The following is a 19,986-nucleotide window of genomic DNA, read 5'->3' on the forward strand; positions in this document are numbered from 1 at the left end:
TAACATGCACAAGGGAGACAAAAAAGGGGGATGTTAAAGAAAACTGGGGGGAATTAATTTTCTTCTTAGAAGATACAAGGAAATGAACACTTGAAAAGCAAGAAGGAGCAGAGTTATGGAAGGTTAGGGAAAAGGAAGCATTAATGGTACTAATTTTAGTATGGACATAAAATACTACTACTTCACAGAAAAACTGGTGAACAGATCATCTAAGTTACCAAACTGTGTGGCAAACAGTAGAACAATAGATTTCCTCAAACCAGCATAGAATGGATGCAAAATGGGGAGTAAAAGTGAGGAAAGAGCGATTCCATTTATCAGGCAAACTACATGGCCATCTCATGTATGTAAAACAGACAGCAGGGTTCTCTTTATTACAGTTTGCCTTCTCAAAGGGGGGCATAACTTTATCCATTCCACCCTCACACATCTGCCTTATATAATGCCACAGGGAGAAAGTCATGGTTGCATCTTCAAGGGATGACAGAGAAAAACAAAAAAGAAAAAACACTAGTCATGATGTAACTGGGATGGTCATAATCTTACTGTTTTAGTCAATAAACCACAATATAAAGTGACACAAAGGAGTCCATTGTTTCAATAGGCCAAATCAAATAAAGGTACAGCAGTCAACTTCTGTTTTATTCACACATGTAAGTAGCACTTATCAGACCGTGTACTACATGCACAGAAGTAGTATGTGCTTTTTAACAGGGCTCATAAATATACTCTAGATTTATACTCATTACATTAAAGTTAGTGGACTAACAAAAGCATGCCACCCTTTTCCCTGTTGTCTACTTACTTGTCAGAAGGGGGCAGTAAGGAGCTCCCATTAATAATGCCAGAATGCAGTACAGTGTCAATGGCACTGTCATTCTCTACTTCAAAAGGTAACTCGTGGTGTACCAGTGCGCCCGTGTCTTCATCAGTGAAAGTCTCACATTCGCTGTAGGCACTCTCTGAGCCCATATATGCACTGTCTGTTACTTCATTGGACTGAAAGACAATAAAAAGAGAAAAAAAAAAAAAGAATAAAATCACACTTCTGCATAATACTAGCTGCAACTGCACCAAACCCACACATCTATTCTAATATTACATTTGACAAAAACAAAAGGCAAAATAAACTACTGAACTAAATTACATTTATTAGTGTTGAATCAACATAAATTTTACTTTATTCATTTACTCATTCACTCCTTTACCACCAATGTCTCTTCATTCAGTCCCATTACTCTGGCATCCACAAGACAGCTTGTGGGTGGAGAGGTGAAGTGGTACGCAAGAAGTACTAAGGACTTTGATTTTCATAGGTAAATATGACTGTGCAACATCACTGCAATGCATATTAAAAAAAAGAAAAAAAAGACATTCAACAAATACCCCCTTCTTTACCCATTTCTCACACTGAGCAGTTTGTGAGCATAACCTGCAAAGTTTACAGGCTTCACTGGCAGTTCCAAAGTACAGAGGTGATATCCACTAATTCTTGGAACACGGAAAGCTGGCATCTATACTCAATCTTTTCCTTTCCTCTCTTACCAAAGCTTGATTTGTCATACTTGTTCTAATACCTGTATAAAAGATACAGCAGGAAGTGCAGCAATGAGACAAGCCTAAGCCATGAAAGGAAAAAGCTTATGTTTCTAGTTTTAAAAAATGTCCCATAATACTACAGTCTTATCAGACTGACACAGACACTACTAATATGAAAAGAAGGCTGAAGTCCTAGCTTTATCAAATCAAACCAGTTCTATACATAGGGTAACAATGGTGGACATTATGCATTACCCTATCATACCTTCTTCAATAGTGTTGTCTTTCCAGTCAAATAATAATTCCACAAATTACAGTTGTGTTTACTTACCATAAATGTAGATGTTCAAGTGTCTTCACTATTGCAGTAGTAATAGTACAGGATATCCTTGCTGGGGAATATCTTGGCCAACCCAAATATCACAGACTTCAACCCCTCCTCCAGGGCCAGTGGATGATGTGTATCTGATGTAAAGATACATGGGTATAAGGTTTGTCGGACTGCACTATGTTTTCAAGACTTTCTTCCCCCACAGAATGGAGCCCCAAGCCCAGATCATGAGTACTTGCACTGTCCCCAGTAGGTCTCTGAATATGGGAACCTGAAAACCTGAATTAATGAAGGGGGTGAATCCAGACAAACTGTAGTACTTGACAAAGTGTACACAGAAGACCACATGGCAGATTCTCTGATTTCTTTGGAGGGAACCCTCCTAAGAAAACTTACAGTAGCAGCAATGGTCCTTGTAGAATGCGTTCAGATATGCTCAGGGGGTTGTTTACCATGGTGTCTGTAACAAACGGTAATACTGACTAGAAATTCATTTGGAAATGGTCTCCTTGTTTATAGGCTTCCCTATCTTGTTGCTAGCAAAAGCCAAAAAACGTTGATTAGTTTTCCTAATGTTCTTGGTCTTGTCAATGTAATATCTGTGATGTCTATGAACATCTAGGAAACAAAACATCTGGTCTCCCCTGTTCTTAGGAAAGAAAGCAGGAAGGTGTATAGACTGATTCAAAGATACTTCAGTGACTACCATGGGCATAAAGGAGAAATTTGTCCTGAGAGTGACCCTGTCTGGGTGGAAGATCAAAAAGGGCTCAGTCCACATTAAGGCTTGCAATTCCAAGACCTAGACACTACTCAGGTGACCCCTGTAAAACCAATAGCCCAACCTTAACACAGGTCCTGACAATATGGCTTTGTGATTTCCTAATGCGTCTGTGGCCAGCTTGGAAATTACAGGCATCCTGAGAAAATGTAGCAACTGTCTCATGTACTCAGACAACATTATAATCCTTACAAAACTAAAACAGTATGCGAGAAATGTACATACATAACTTCTTTGGAGGCAAAACTCTCACTTACAGACAAGGCTGTCAAGAACACGCACACACACACAGACGCATGCTGAGCCACTTAAAAGAAACCTCTCTAAACCTCAAATTCTTCCTAAGCCATCAAACTGCAACACCTACCCTTAGCTGTCACTAAAGCATTCACCAAAAGCAACATCTAACACCACACATAAGCTCACACCCAGTGATCCCAGAAGAACAAAGCCTATAACACAAGCAAGCTCTTTACCTAGTACCCTTGTAGTAATACATAGTACCTTGCCCAAATGGACAGATAAGTCAACAAGCAAAGGAGAGTAGTATTGCTGAAAATGAATTTATCCTAAAGTCTTGAGTACCTTCATTTTTTCACAAAATCTCACCAAGACAACACTGATATAGACTGTGTTTATATAGCATATATCATGGACAGAAGTAGGTCAAAATTAAAAAAGAAAGCTGGGTGCACAAGACCCAGGATGAAAAAAAAAGTGCCCAACCCTGGTAGGCGCACTGGTGCCAGTACTGAAATAAATGACAGTGTAGAATACTTAAAATAAGGAAACATTCCTACAATGGGGACAGATCAGGCCCAGGGCGTGGATGCCCTCCTGCTGCAGAAGGAAGGAGCAGTCCACAAAAATCATAAAAACTGATAGGCCAAAGAAGAGCCATAAAGATGACAGACTGGACTATAGAGGATAAGAAGTAAATTATGCACTGTTACTATTATGCAAAATACCCAGAATTTCCAGACACAAGACATACACAAAAAGACAGAGAAATTAAGAGGAAACCTACTCCCACAAGAAAAACTGCTAGAAGCTTTGAATAAAAATTTGTGTTCATCAATACCACAGATTTGTGAAAAACAGTATATAGACCAATAAACTTTGATCTGTTTGGAAAAAGAAGCATCTGAGGAAGTGTGAAAATATAAACACAACCTAGAGATTTTTAAAAAGTACAAAAAAGAAATATGGACATGGGAAAGACAGAGAGATTTGATATGGTGCAATATTTATGCAAAGGCAAAAGCCAAATTAATAAAGAAGGCAGCCCCAATGATATTCCAAGAGAAATGCAGGCAAAGGCATCCAGATATGGAAAATTTTACAATTAAAAAATTATCACAAAGAGAGAATGCAGAAATGATAATTAGTAAAGCAGAAGTTAAAAAAAGAGAAGTTGAAGTTATGGAGTGCCTGTGAAGTGAAGGATTTGGTGTAGAAGGTTTAAAACAGGTTACATCACAGCATGATGGAACGAGTCCCCAAAGTAAAGAGAAACAGGAAGATCAGGAGACATCTGAAGAAATACGGACATGGGAAAGAAAAAAGAGATTTAATCTTCTTCTTCTTTTGGCTGCTCCTGTTAGGGGTCGCCACAGCAGATCACCTGTTTCCATTTCTTCCTGTCCTCTGCATCATGCTCTGTCACACCAACCACCTGCATGTCCTCTCTCACCACATCCATAAACCTTAACTTAGGCCTCCCTCTTTTCCTGTTACCTGGCAGCTTCATCCTTAGCATCTTTTTCCCAATATACTCAGCATCCCTCCTCAGCACATGTCCAAACCAACATAATCTTGCCTCTCTGGCTTTGTCTCCAAACCTTCCAACCTGGGCTGACCCTCTAATATACTTATTCCTAATCCTGTCCATCCTCATCACACCCAGTGCAAATCTTAACATCTTTAACTCTGCCACATCCAGCTCTAATTCCTGCCTTTTTGTCAATGCCACTGTCTCCAACCAATATAACATAGCTGGTCTCACTACCCTCTTGTAGACCTTCCCTTTCACAAATCACTCCTGACACTTTTCTCCACCCACTCCATCCTGCCTGTACTCTCTTCTTCACCTCTCTTCCACACTCACCATTACTCTGAACTGCTGATCCCAAATACTTAAACCCATCCACCTTTGCCACCTCTATGCCCTGCATCCTCACCATTCCTCCATCCTCCATCTCATTCACACACATATATTCTGTCTTAGCCCTGCTGACCTTCATTCCTCTTCTCTCTAGAGCATATCTCCACCTCTCCAGGGTTTCCTCCACCTGTTCTCTACTCTCACTACAGATCACAATGTCATCTGCAAACATCACAGTCCACGGGGACTCCTGTCTGATCTAGTCTGTCAACCTATCCATCACCACTGCAAATAAGGGGTCAGAGCTGATCCGTGAAGTAATCCACCTCCACCTTAAACGCATCCGTCACTCCCACCGCAGACCTCACCGCTGTCACACTACCCTCGTACATATCCTGTACCACTCAAATACTTCTCTGACACTCCCGACTTCCTCATAAAATACCACAACTCTTCTCTAGGCACCCTGTCATATGCTTTCTCTAAATCCACAAAGACACAATGCAACTCCTTCTGACCTTCTCTGTACTTCTCCATCAACACTCTCAGAGCAAACATTGCATCTGTAGTGCTCTTTCTTGGCATGAAACCATACTGCTGATCACTAATCATCACCTCCCTTCTTAACCTAGCTTCCACTACTCTTTCCCATAACTTCATGCTGTGACTGATCAGTTTAATCCTTCTGTAGTTACTACAGCTCTGCACATCACCCTTATTCTTAAAAATCGGTACCAAAACACTTTTTCTCCATTCCTCAGGCATCCTCTCACTTTCCAAGATTTCATTAAACAATCTAGTTAAAAACTCCACTGCCATTTCACCTAAACACCTCCATGCTTCCACAGGTATGTCATCTGGACCAATAGCTTTTATGTTCTTCATCCTCTTCATAGCTATCCTTACTTCCTCCCTTGCTAATCCACTGCACTTCATGATTCACTATCCGCACACCATCCAACCTTCTCTCCCTCTAATTCTCTTCATTCATCAACCCCTCAAAGTACTCTTTCCATCTGCTCAACACATTCTCCTCGCTTGTGAGTACATTTCCCTCATTACCCTTTATCACCCTTACCTGCTGCACATCTTTACTAGCTCGGCCCCTCTGTCTAGCCAATCGGTACGGGTCCTTTTCTCCCTCCTTAGTGTCCAACATTTTATACAACTTTTCATACGCCTTATCCTTAGCCTTTGCCACCTCTCCTCTTTGCCATGCACCTCATCTCCTTATACTCGTCTACTTTCTTCATCTCTTTGACAATCCCACTTCTTCGCCAACCTCTTCCTCTGTATACTCTCCTGTACTTCTTCATTCCACCACCAGGTCTCCTTGTCCTCCTTCCTCTTTCCAGATGTCAAAACAAGCACTTTTCTAGCCATCTCTCTTACTAGCTCTGCTGTAGTTACCCAGCTATTCGGTAACTCTTCACTGCCACCTAGTGCCTGTCTTAACTCTTCCCTGAACATCACCTTACAAATACCCTTTTTCAATTTCCACCATTTGATCCTTGGTGCTGCCCTCACACTCATCCTCCTCTTCTTGATCACCAATGTCATCCTACAAACCACCATCCTATGTTGCCTAACTACACTTTCCCCTGCCACCACTTTACAGTCTCCAATCTCCTTCAGACTGGCCCTTCTATATAAGATATAATCCACCTGTGTGCATCTTCCTCCACTCTTGTATGTCACTCTATGCTCCTCCCTCTTGTTAAAATATGTATTCATCACAGCCATGTCCATCCTTTTTGCAAAATCCACAACCATCTGACCTTCTGCATTCCTTTGCTTAACACCATACCTACCCCATCACTTCCTCATCCCCTCTGTTCCCTTCACCAACATGCCCACTGAAATCTGCTCCAATCACCAGTCTCTCACCCTTGGGTACAGTCGTCACCACTTCATCCAACTCGCTCCAAAATGTTTCTTTCTCATCCATCGCACACCCAACTTGTGGAGCATATGCACTAACATTCATCATTACACCATCAATTTCCAGCTTCATAAACATCACTCTATCCGACACTCTTTTCACCTCCAAAACACTCTTAGCATACTGTTCCTTCGGGATAATGCCTACGCCATTTCTCCTCCCATCCACACCACGATAAAACAATTTGAAACTGCCTCCGATACACCTAGCCTTGCTCCCCTTCCATCTGGTCTTTTGCACACACAATACACCAAACTTCCTTCGGTCCATCATATCAGCTAGCTCTCTCCCTATACCAGTCATACTGCCAACATTCAAAGTGCCAACCCTCACTATCACAGTCCTATAGCCTTTACCTGTCTTTGGGCATGCCTTCTCCCTCTTCTCCTTCTTCAGCCAACAGTAGCCCAATTTCTGCCAGCACCCTGTTGGCCAACAGTACTGGTGGCGGTCGTTGTTAACCCGGGCCTCCATCGATCTGGTATGTATTGTATGATATCTACGCAAAGGAGAAAGCAAAACTAATCAATGCAAAAACAGCAACACCAAAGATACTTCAAGAGAAATACAGGCAAAGGAATCCAGACATGGAAAACTTTGCAATACAAAAAATAAGAAGACAGAGGAAAAGCAGAAAACGAGTTTAGTAATGGAGAAGTTAAATAAATAGAAACTGAGATTATGGAGTATCTGAGAAGTTAAGGATTCAATGTAGAAAATCTAATTCAGAAAGCACCACAACAGGATAGAGCAATGGACATCCAAATTAAAGGGAAACCAGTGGAACTGGAAGCAATTGGTCAGGGGCCATATGAAGATATTTTGGAGTCTTCCACAGGAAACCAGTATAAATGTTCACTTGAAGCTGGACAGCAGGAGAAGGAACAGGAAACTGTGGAAACTGATGCAGTCAACGTTGAAGAGTGATAGGCCAGTGAGTTCCCATATGACAGAGCAACGGATGACACAGGATGAAACTGAAGAGAAACTGCCACAGGAAGATGTTATAGAACTTTCTACAGAATGCCCTCAGGAAATGTAAAACAAAAAATGTGTCCTCAGTTTAGAAGAAAATGAGTTAAGAGAAGAGTTGCTTGATTTAATAGAGATACATTTATTAAGATCAATGAAAGAAATAGACTCTAGAAGGTCAATAAAACACAAAGTCTGAAGTTTGATAAAACAAATTAACGCAATACTTAGGACTGTCCATAGAGATCCATGTGATATAACAGAAGTAAAAAGGATATACTACTGTGCTGCTAAATTAATAACTGATAAGGTTCTACAACAAGAACACAGGGTAGTGAGGGAAAGGAAAGGGAGAAATCGAATACCATCATAGAAGTATCAAATAGAGAAAACTATAAAGCAATTAAGACAAGAAGTGTCAATGTTAGAAGAGTATAGAAGAGGGAACAGATCAACAAAAACACTTAGAAAGACAGACGTGATAAAAGCAATGCACAGTATTAGAACAGATCAGGCTCTGTCATGCACTATTGCAAATAAACAAACTCCCAGTACAAGAGGAAAAACTTAGAAGATACGCAGATAAGTATAAAGGAAAAGTTCAAAACAGCAATTTATTGATGACCCAAAAAAGTTTTATAGAGAATTGGGAAACAAGGTAAATGGAATTGAAAGACCACCAAAAAAAGAAGAAATAGATACATTTTGGTGAAGTACTTATGAAGATCCTGTGAAAGATAAAGATGCTAAATGAATTAAAGTAGTAAAAGCAAGAATAAGAAGTTTAAAGGTACAGGACATGAAATATGATGAAGTAACAGCCAGAGAGACTGAAACAAAGTTAAGAAAAGCCTCTAATTGGAAAACCCCTGGCCCAGATGCAGTACCTAACTTCTGGTTAAAATTATTAACATCTTTGTATGAAGAATTAGCCATGAGTAAGAACTATTTATATGCACAACCCGAACAGACACCTACCTGGTTAACAACAGGAAAAACAATGCTCCTACTTAAGGAGTGAACCTGCAAGCTACCCTAAAAATTATAGACCAATAACTTGCCTTCAGACGACGTATAAACTGGAATTGATGCAGAAAAACGTTATAGTCATTTAGAACAAAACTCAATTATGGCAACAGAACAAAAGGGCAATAAAAGAAAGTCAAATGGAACAAAGGATCAAAGGATCATTGTTGTTAAATTAAGTCATAGTGGAGAACTGTAAAAGGGGGAAGAATTTAAGTACGGCATGAACTGACTATAAAAAAAAACATTTGATAGTATCCCACATTCATGGATAAAAAAGTGCTTAAAAATGTACAAGATACACCCTACACTGATAGACTACATTACAGTGACCATGAAACAATGGCAGATCACTTTGCAATTAAGCCATGATAAAAGGCAAATTATTATTCCAGGGATAAAAATTCAACAGGGGATAGTCATGGGTGACAATTGTCACCACTGCCATTCTGACTTGCCCTTTACATGTGCAAAGTGTGTTGGTATGCAGTGTTTGCCTTCATATGTTTTTACTCCTCTGGTTGGTTTGCAAAAAAAAAAAACCTTTTGCAATGTCCCTGGATTTGTCTTTGTACATACAAACCACATTGCTATATTTTCCCCTTCCTTTTTCTTGTGTCCAGAAGTCACTTATAACAAAGTATTTTTTTATTGATTTTTTTTAAATAAAGGACATCAAGGTTAACTTACCTTGAATCAGATACTGGATGCCACTGCAAAGAATCACTGTTGAAATATTTGTGCATGGACAAAATCCCTTACTGAATCTATTTGCCAGCCTCCAGTTCAATTGGTGCTATGGCTTTAATATACTGGTGTGTTTGCTCATGCCTTCCAAATATCTCCACCATTACATACCAGTTTTGTAGTGTAGTAACCACCCGACATGCCCATACACCGTTAGCCATCAATATGCAGCTACTCCTGTTCATTTGAGTAAGTGAATTCATTTTCAGACTTAAGGTGTGGAAGCTGCACTGAATAATTCTAGGTGCTTGTTCAGGTTTCACATGGTGCTTGTTTAGAGCTATTCTCATGTTAAGCCACTATGAATATGTTGCACTGCCACCTCTGATACCAGGGTAATGTTTTAATCTTTCTATTCCCGCACTGCACACTAGCAGTATCTGGTGCAAATACAACAAAGAAGTATGCAAGCGATACACCACCCAAGCATCATTTGCCATGCAGAATGTACAAGTATGCATACCAAATTTCTGTGTTTCCAAACATCGGTGTTACTACACTACTACTGAATAAAATGAACAGCACTCAGGCTGGGGGAAGGACAAGGGAGCCATGACATCACAGAATGGGTGGGTCTTATTATTTTAGTTAGAATCAGATGACGGTTGTGGTGATGTCACTTTGGGGGAGGGAACTGATTAAAAAAAAAAAAAAAGTACCTGCGCTGCCTGGCCTCGATGATGTCAGTAATTGGGCGACTCCAGCAAGCTTTATTCAAACGTGAGAGAATCATTTTGTAAGTGAAACCATCACAGTATGAGAAGGTAGGCTTCTGTTACAGAAGTAAGGGGAATTATAAAAATTGTAAATGCTTTATTGTTGTTGCTTTACAGAGGACAATGTAAATAGGGAGGAAAAGGGCCATGAAGTTGAGGAATACATTAGAGAAACCTGTTGTACGCCTTTAAGGAGAGGTAAATTCAAACCAAGAGATGAAAGGCTAGTATTGGTGGCCCAAGACAGTGGGCTGTGTACATGTTGGTGTAAGTCCATTGAACAAGTGGGAGAAACAGACAAATGTAGGTTTTGTAAAACAGAATTGGAAACAGTTGCACACCTTGTTGCTGGTTGTGACATACTAATGGCAGAAGGACTGTATACTAAAAGGCATAACAATGTGGAAAGACTATTGCACTGGGGATTGTGCAAGCATTATGGTACTGAAGTGGATGAAAAACATTGAAAACATAAGCCACAAAGCATCACTGAAAATGATGAAGTTTATATCACTTGGCACCACCCATTATCAACATTTCAAGAGAGATGCTAGAAAACCTGATATAGTGGTCCATGAAAAGAAGACAAAAGTAGCAGTGATCAACGAAATCGCCACACCCAATGACTACACACAAAGTCATAAAATATCAAGATTTGCAGGCAGAAATGAGGGAAATGTGAAAGAAAGATACCCAGACAGTTCCAATAGTAGTAGGAGCAATGAGTCTTATAAAAAAATAATCTACAATCATATTTAGATATGTTACCAATACATGTAACTCCGTAGGAATTGCCGGAGTCATTACTGGGCACATTACAGGTACTGCAAAGAGCACTTCTGGCTGACATGAAAGATTGAAACAATACTAATTTCATGAACTTTAATCATACTTTGACTTAGGAATAGGGTCCATTCCCATCATGGTATAAGAAACCCAAAAGGCTTGGAGAAGTTAAAAAAGGCAGATATCCTTGTCATGGGGGATTCTATTGTATGATAGACAGACACTCGTCTCACCAAGGTGGGCAAGGAAAAGATAACTGTTAGTTGCTTGTCTGCGTACAGGTTCGGGATATGATGTACACACTCAAGTCAATGCACCACAGGTAACAATATGATTCCAGCACAGTCCGTGTGGGTGTAAATGACCTGAAGCATACCTCACTGGACTATATCAAAACAGGCATTATGAATCTCTCTCTGAATACGTGCCAAAGAGCGGTACATGCCTTGTATTGAGCAGCATTCTATCTTTACTAAGGCCAATGCCACAGTATGAACAGCAAATTACTGATTTTAATAACTGGCTTAGTTTCTGATATCACTCCAGCAGAGTACAATATCTACCAGCATGGAAGAACATGGTTAACAGACCAATTTTTTTGCAAGGATGGTCTGCACCTGTCCCCACTGGGCTTAAGGATATTGGCTAAAACTTTATTCATCCACTTACCATAACCTCTTTTTTCCTATTTTTGCACATGGGTCAAGGTGTCACATCTACAGTGACAATTACCAACACTAAAAAAAAAAACACTGAAACCAACCTTAAGGTGTTACTGCTGAATGCTGGGAGCCTAAACAAGAAACTCCACACCCTACAAGCTCTCCTCACTCTGGAAGATGCAGACATCTGTGCTGTTACCGACACTTGGTTTAAAACCACAGAAAGTACATGGGTAGTGGGGGACTACAGTGGCTTCCATATAACTAGAACAGCATCACAGAAAAGGGCTGAAGGTGGTGGTGTCTCAATCTATGTTAGCAGCACATACCACTCTGGGTTGATTAAACAGGATGATGCTCTGGAGTACATCCACGTCCAAGTCTCCATACATAAAGTTCCTTACCATGTACTGGCCAGCTACAGGTCACCCTCTATACCCATGAAGCTCATAACTGTTACTAACTAAAACCTACTACAGGCACTCACCATCGAACGAAATACCCTATTCATGAAAGACTTTAGCTAAGCCTCTATAGACTGGGAAAAATGCACTGCCTCTAACTCACAGGTATGTTTCCAGGACTTTAACATATACACCCTGGACCAAATAGTGCACTTTCCAACCAGAGGTTCAAATATAGTGGACTAACATAGTAGAGTGTTGCAACCCCCCTACATCCCACCTCCTTATGCCACATCCTCACTGGTGAAGCTAGACCACAAAGCTGTCATCCTCAAATCAAAACTTAACCCAGAAAACCCAACTAAACCTATAACAGTTAGGAATAATTCTAAAGCAAACTGCATTCTATTCAGTGACAATTTGTCAAAATTCATAACTCCCCAAACCCCAAGAACACAGCTAATTAAACAGAATTATTTACAGAAACCCTGTACAAACATGTAAATGGCTATATTGAGGCTGCTGTACCTACCAGATGTAAGCCCAAATCTAACACCAAAAATAAATCATACTGGTGGAATCCTTACTATAGCAGGCTGTATAAAAAAAAAAAAAAAAAAAAAAAAAGTCATGGAAAAAAATCAGAAAGAACAACTCTCAAGAGACAAGAGCTTTCTGATTCAACTAAATAAGAAACTAAGAAGTCTAATAAAGTCTGGGTCCCTATCACGTCATCGAAAACGCATTCTATCGAATGCGTTTTCACCAAACTTAAAATAGCAAAGCAGCTTTTCAGCGAATTCTTTCCCTGGGAAAGAAGTTGCTTTGTTAGTTTGCCATGTTTTGCACTGCGGTGTGGTCTCTGAGTGCAGTCTCAGAGATTCCCTTATCCGGTATGGCTCCCGAACGTAAATGTGCAATAGTTACTGACCTTAGCGTTAGGGTGCGGGTTAAGGTAAGTGCATATATAGTAATACATTTAGTGTGCACCTTAGGGCTAGAAGTAGGGTTCAATTAAGTGTATATATGTTTACTTTTTTTGGGGGGGGGTTTAGAAGTAGGGTTAAGTTAGGTGGATATATGTTTTAAACGGTTTACTTTTACTTTTTTATTTTGGGTTAGAAGTAGGGTTAAGGTAGGTGTGTATGTGTTTTAACTGTGTACTTTTTTTTTTTTTTGAATAGCGATTTCTTTCCCTAGAAAAGAAATTGCTGTTCTGAGCTGTCGATATTTTCAGCTTTCATTGAAATTGGGTCGATCAATCATCGTTCGCTGTTTTCAGCGTTCAATGATCTGATAAAGACCCTAAAGTCCAACGAAGCCAATTATGAGGTCAGGATATCCTCCCCAGGCTAAGGACGATCACAAGGCCTTCTTCACCTATGTCAGGAACCTTAAAGGTTATTACAACAGTATTCAGAACTGATGCTAAATGGCACAACTTTCACTGACCAGTGTGACATAGAAAAACTACTGGCTGATTGCTCTAACTTCACCCCACAACTCCTCCCTGTGAAGTTCCTTCTAGCATACCACCCCCCCTCCCCCAAATTATCAACAGGGAGAAGTTCCTGAAGGTGCTCGCTAATACCAAAAACATGGCTTTAGTGGGCCCTGGCAAATATCCCCAGGTGCCGCCTAAATAACCTAAAACATGACCTAACAGGACCACTTGAGGCACTCCAACTACAACCTCAAAACAGGTTAAGTGCCAGATGAGTGGAGAGCTGCAACAGTCATCCCTCTTCATAAGGGTGTACTATCAACTGATCCGGGGGAACTACAAACCCACCGGACTGAAAAGTCTAACATGCAAAGCCATGGAATTAATTATAAACAAGGACAATGACAACCTACATATACTGGACCCATCCCAGTCTGGCTTTGTTAAGGGAAGATCTTTACTTAAACTGGTAAACTTCTTTGAGAGTGTAACCATGGTTATGGACGAGGGGAAAATGGTGCATACTGCCTACCCTGACCTGGCCAAGGCATCGATACAATACCCCACTCAGGTATTTTGGACATTCTCTCAAAACTAGACATAAATCCCTACATAATCACTGGATTGCCAACTGTCGCACAGATGACACCCAAGAAGTCAGGATCAGTGAGACCACCTCCACCAAGAGAATGGTCACCAATGAAATACCCCTCGAGCTTCGTGTTGGGGCCCACACAAGTTTGGCATCTGCTCCTCAAAAGTCAAGGCTAATGTCAAACACTTGACTGTAAATTGGGAGCTATCATACATTTCCCCTCACACCACCAACATCCTTCAAGAGGGTCTACCACAAACAAAGGACTGGTGCAAAAGCCACAGATTAAAACCCAATGCAAAGAAAATTATTATAGTGCTCCTTTGGAAATTGTCCACCCGAGCTAATTACTTAATAAATAAAACACCCCTAAGAGCTGACCCGATAATAAGGTATCTGGGAACATAAGCAGACAGTAATCTGGCATTCAACCAACACATACCCAATATTGTATAAAAAAAAACAAAAAAAAACATACTATGTAGCCCAACTCATAAGCAAGGGTATGACTTCCAGGTCCACGGAAATGAGAGCAGCCCTTATCAGACTCATCATTGAGTACAATGTCCCCTTTGGCATGTACCTAAACATGCACTTGCAACAGTTGGAATGCCCTCAAAGGTTCCTCACAAGGAGAACTCATGGTATGAATATCCTGTCCTACACAGATCTCCTTAAGATATCTCTGTACTCAGTCCCTACAGGTTACTCAGAAGTGATCTATGCCTAGCATATAAGGCATCCTCAGATTCAGCTCTGATGGATCTCTTGCGCATCCATAAGACAAACAGCACCAGGAACACTAGATCCAAGGACCTGAACTTTGCTGCAATATAAAAGGAAGACGTTGGAGGGATCGATATGTGCCTCAAAAGATCCTGCGGTGTGGAATAAGCTCCTCATCAACATGAAGCAGAGCTCATCTCTGACCCTATTCAAAAGAAATCTTGATTACTGGATGGGAAATTGCAAATTCACCCTCAGTCTGGCCACCATGTCACTGATGGACAGAGGTCAACAGTAAGTAAATTAAGCCCAAAGTAATATACCCCCCATAACCCTCAACTACAACTTTATTGACATACCCCTACAACATAGGCATCCAAGGAACTCTGGGACAAAAATGGGTTGGGTTGCACAGCTAGGCTTGTAAAGAAGTGGTTGTTAGCCTAGTATAAACTTATGAACCTACGAGACTCCCCTTGCTGAGTTAACAGTCACCAGAAACAGTGTCTTCCAGGACAGAAACTTGTTGTTAGCAGCAGCTGCACGTTTGAAAGGTGGCAGGGTAAGCTTCTCAAAACAAAACTGAGATCCCATGAAGAAAAAGGTACTCACCCTGGAAGGTCTGAGATGAATGCTCCCTTCAGAAATTGTTTCAAAAAGGAATTAGAAAACAATTGGTGGCAGCACAGGAAGGCAGACAGAAATGGCCGATGCATGAATCATGATAGAAGAATGAGAAAGGAAGAACTCAAATAATTCAGCTAAGTAGGTTAACACAAAGGGTAGCTTCACAGTAACTTTCACCAAACATTAAACGTTTTCCATTTTGATAAAGTAAGACTGCACAGAACTTGGTTTTCTAGCCTCTTTCACAATTGTAAGGCCATCCTTACAAAAAAAAAAAAATCCCTTTATGGGAAACTATTAAATCACTGATGCTCTCAACGTCAAGGTATTCCAATTGGAGTGTGTAACACTCTTCCTGCACTGGATTAAAAGGTTCATCTTCTATGATAACAGCCATGATTCCTGCTTCCACAGGCTGTGGAGTATAGGAAACCAATGCTGCCTTTTCCAAAGGGGTGTTATTAAGATCATCCTTGGCACTTCCTCTCTAATGTTTAGTATTATCCTGGGGATGTGAGGTATCAGAGGGAAGGTAAACAAACAGACTTGACCACTGAACAGCCACAGACATACTTCACAAAGAGAATCCATGGCCTTCAAAACACACTCACAAACATTCCACACACAACACCAATCATCACACACAGTAGTCAGTGCACCAGCGTCTCACAAACAAAGCCCATTAGGCAAAACAATAAACCAACACAGCCCATAAGGCATAACAATAAACCAAACATACTAGTCATTGGCGACTCAACAGTGAGACACACAGATGTCCCCCTCACCAGGCTCAACAAGGAGAAGGTCACGGTCAGCTGTTTGTTAGGAGCTGGAATCCGCCACATCACACATGCGCACAAGTCATTCCACAACAGGTACAAGTATGACTCTGTCATTGGTCCATGTTGGTTTGAATGACTTGAGATGTACCTCCCTGGACTATATGAAGAGAGAGATGATTGAGCTCTCAGAGTATGCACTCCAGGCAGGTATGACCCTAGCCCTAAGCAGCATCCTACCTTCACCAAGAATGATAACATAATACCAACAAAAAACATTTTGACTTCAACAATTGGCTTAGTTTCTGGTGTCTTTCTAAGGGGATCCAGTATTTGTCTGCCTGGGATGACATGGTTGACAGGCCACGATGCTTTGCCAGAGATAGCCACCTCTCACCCCTGGGGTTCAGGATCTTGGCCAAAGCTCTTGCTTCCCCAATTGTCCTTTTTTTTAAGCTATGTCCTAAAGACAAATCTTCCTACATAAAATCTGTCAAAAAACAAACTGAAGGTCATGCTGCTCAATGCTAGGAGCCTTAATCTGAAAATGCACTCACTGGAGGCTCTCATCACACTGGAAGATGCTGAAGTCTGTGCAGTCATGGAAACTTGGCTCAGGGCTGCAGAGAGCACCCCTGCCCTGCCAGGCTATACCTCATTCCACATTTTCCGACCCCAAAATGAGGTCGGAAAGACTAAGGGTGGTGGAGTCTCTATCTTAATTAAGGACAGGCACACTTCCAGACTGGTTTATCAACATGACGCACTGGAATTACTCCAAGTGCAACTGACAGTTGGGCAAGACACCCATCCAAGTTATAGCCAGCTATAGACTCCCCTCCATGTCTCAGGACACCCATACCTCCTACCTGGACCTACCTGACTCCATCAAGGTACCCCCTAACACCCAGATCATTGCTGACTTCAACTACCCCACCACAGACTGGGTGAACTATTCCTGCACTAATGCACTCAACCCAACGATTTCTTGACTTCATCACTTCTAACGCACTAGATCAGTTGGTCTCATCTCCCCTTGTGTGTGTGTGTGGGGGGGGGGTATAACATACTGGACTTGGTTCTCACCAACATGGGCGACTGCTGCACTACTCACATAATATGTTCTCCCCTGGTGAGATCAGATCATTGGTCTGTCTCATTCAAAGTTTTTATCCCACCCAGCCACTCCCCAGCCGTAACCAGGCTAAAAAAACTCCTCAAAAGCTGACTACAACCTCCTAAGGGAGGGCATCAGCAGCTTCACACCACCGTCCCCCTCAGATGATGCAAACAACTATGCTGAACAGTACGTCAGTGCAATATACAAGCACCTGTACAACTGCATGGACTCAGCCATACCCAACAGAACTAAAATCTGCTCCTTAAGGAAACACAAACATGTCTGGTGGACATCCTCTATCAACAGGCTTTACAACAAAAGGGAGAAACTGCTGTCCAAGAGTAAAAAGGAACAAATTCTAAATTGGAAAAACTTCCTCATCTGCCTCAACAAGCAAATTAGATCACTAGTGAAAATCTCCAAAGCCAATTATGAGCTGAAACTAGCCTCTGAAACAAAGGGAAAACACAAGATTTTCTTCAGTTACGTTAGGAACCTCCATGGAAAAGCCCAAGTTTGTTTTGAACTAGTACTTAATGGTACCACTTACACTGATCCTGCTGACTTAGCCAACCTGCTGGCTGACAGGTTCAACGCACACTTCACCCACTTATCATCCCCCAAAGGCCCAGTTGACATCCCCGATACTTGTCCTACACCTCACATTTCTGTAGATCAAGTGCAACAGGCCCTGTTCAAAGCAAAGAACACAACTTCCATGGGACCTGATAGTATCCCAGGCTATATACTGCACCAGCTCCAGCAAGAATTAGCTTTGCCATTCAGCACCTTATTCAACCACAGCCTAACTAGAGGCTTCATTTCAGCAGAGTAGACATTGTCATTCCTCTGAACAAAGGTGGTGCCACTACTGACCCAGAACTATCATCCCATCAGCTTGACAAGTCTCATCTGAAAAGTCACGAAGCACGTTATTATGGATCTCGAACAAGGACACAGGCACTCTCCAAGCACTCGACCCCACCCAATTTGGATTCATGAGGGGCAGATCTTGCCTATTTAACCTAGCTGACTTCTTTGAGACTGTCACCAAGGCCCTGGATGAGGGAAAGTCGGAACATACAGCTTACCTTGACCTGGCCAAGGCTTTTTGACATAATCTCTCACTTGGGCATCACTGAAAAGGTAACACAACTTGGTGTTAATCCCTATCTATTCAGATGGGTGGACAACGGGCTCACAAATAGGACTCATAAGGTCAAAATAGGTGTTGCCACCTCCAGCAACAGACCTGTCACTAGTGGTGTTCCCCAGGGATCTGTCCTGGGACCCCTATTGTTTGGCATATACTTTTCTGAGGTCCAGGCAAAGACAAAGGGCCTGTGGCTGACCAAGTCTATGCAGATGACTGTAAGTTGGGTGCTGTCACTGACTCCTCATTTGACATTAACATACTGCAAGAGGGGCTCTCAGCTAAAAAACTGGTGCCAAAGTCATGGCCTTAAGTTAAATGTAAAAAAAAGTATTATCGTACCATTCGGCAAAAACACAGTCCCTACTGATTACCACATCAATGGTAACCCTTTAAGCACACAACTTGTGGTGACAGACCTAGGTACTCAGGTTGACAACAATCTCACATTCAACCACCATGTGGCAGCGGTGGTCAGAAAAGCCTTTTACTTGGTTCATCTCACAAGTAAAGGGATTGCATCCAGAAAAAAGGAGGTTATTACCTCTATGTACTCCTCCCTTATTAGACCTATAATGGAGTATAATGCCCCATTTGGTATGTACCTCTCCAAACACTTGCACCAACTGGAAAGGCCACAAAAACACCTCACAAAGACAATCCATGGCCTCCAACACCTATCCTTTCCGTACAGGCGTAAATCACTATCACTCTACTCGGTATCATACAGACTACTCAGAGGTGATCTGTGTCTCGCCTACAAGGCACTATTGGACCCTGCCCTACTACAGATGCTCCATATCCGTAAGCCTAACTCCTCGCAATTACCTGCTCAATAGGCCTAAATCAAATATGCAACATCAACAAAAGCTGCTTGAGAGACAGGTTTGTCTCCCAGAGGCTGGCCCATCTTTGAAATAGACTTCCCATACATGTCAGAGCATCTCACTGACCCTCTTTCAAATACAACCTTGATGAGTGGATGGGAAACCATAAATTTGTCCCAGGGGTTCCATCTTTGTCCCTCACTGACAGGGGTGACAGGTGCTGAGTGAGGTTTCTTTTTAGGGGATAAACACTTGACTAGGCTTGTAAGGGCCCCAGGGCCATTAGCCTAGTAACCTCCAATGATCCAACACCTGTCCTATGCAGACAGCCTCAAATCACTATCACTCTACTTGGTATTGTACAGATTGCTCAGAGGTGATCTGTTTTTCGCATATAAGGTAATCTCGAACTTTGCCCTACTAGAGATGCTCCACATCCGTAAGTCTTAACTTCTTGCATATTAACCACTCAAAAGGCCTAAATCTAATATGCAACATTAACAAAACCTGCTGAAGAGACAGGTTTGTCTTTCAGAGCCTGCCCTGCCTCGAACAGATTTCCCATACATGTCAAACAGAATATGTTACTGACCTTCTTCAAGCACAACCTTGATGAGTGGATGGGAAACCACAAATTTGTCCCAGGGGTTCCATTTGTGTCCCTCAAAGACAGGGGTGACAGGTGCTGACTGAGGTTTCTTTTTT

The 19,986-nt window shown here is 41.6% G+C and overlaps 1 protein-coding gene across 2 annotated transcripts in view; it reads right to left on the reverse strand.

The window, feature by feature from the left end:
* LOC122816498 (rab11 family-interacting protein 3-like) overlaps positions 1–19,986 on the reverse strand; it is a 1,372,586-nt gene that overhangs the window by 547,897 nt on the left and 804,703 nt on the right. For both annotated transcript variants that reach the window (XM_044089329.1, XM_044089328.1), the window contains one exon: positions 806–999. In XM_044089329.1, the coding sequence (XP_043945264.1) occupies positions 806–999 (194 nt within the window). The remainder of the gene's footprint in view (positions 1–805; positions 1,000–19,986) is intronic.

Source organism: Protopterus annectens, chromosome 12.part0, assembly GCF_019279795.1.
Source record: "Protopterus annectens isolate FY-2018-M chromosome 12.part0, PAN1.0, whole genome shotgun sequence".
NCBI lineage: Eukaryota > Metazoa > Chordata > Ceratodontiformes > Protopteridae > Protopterus > Protopterus annectens.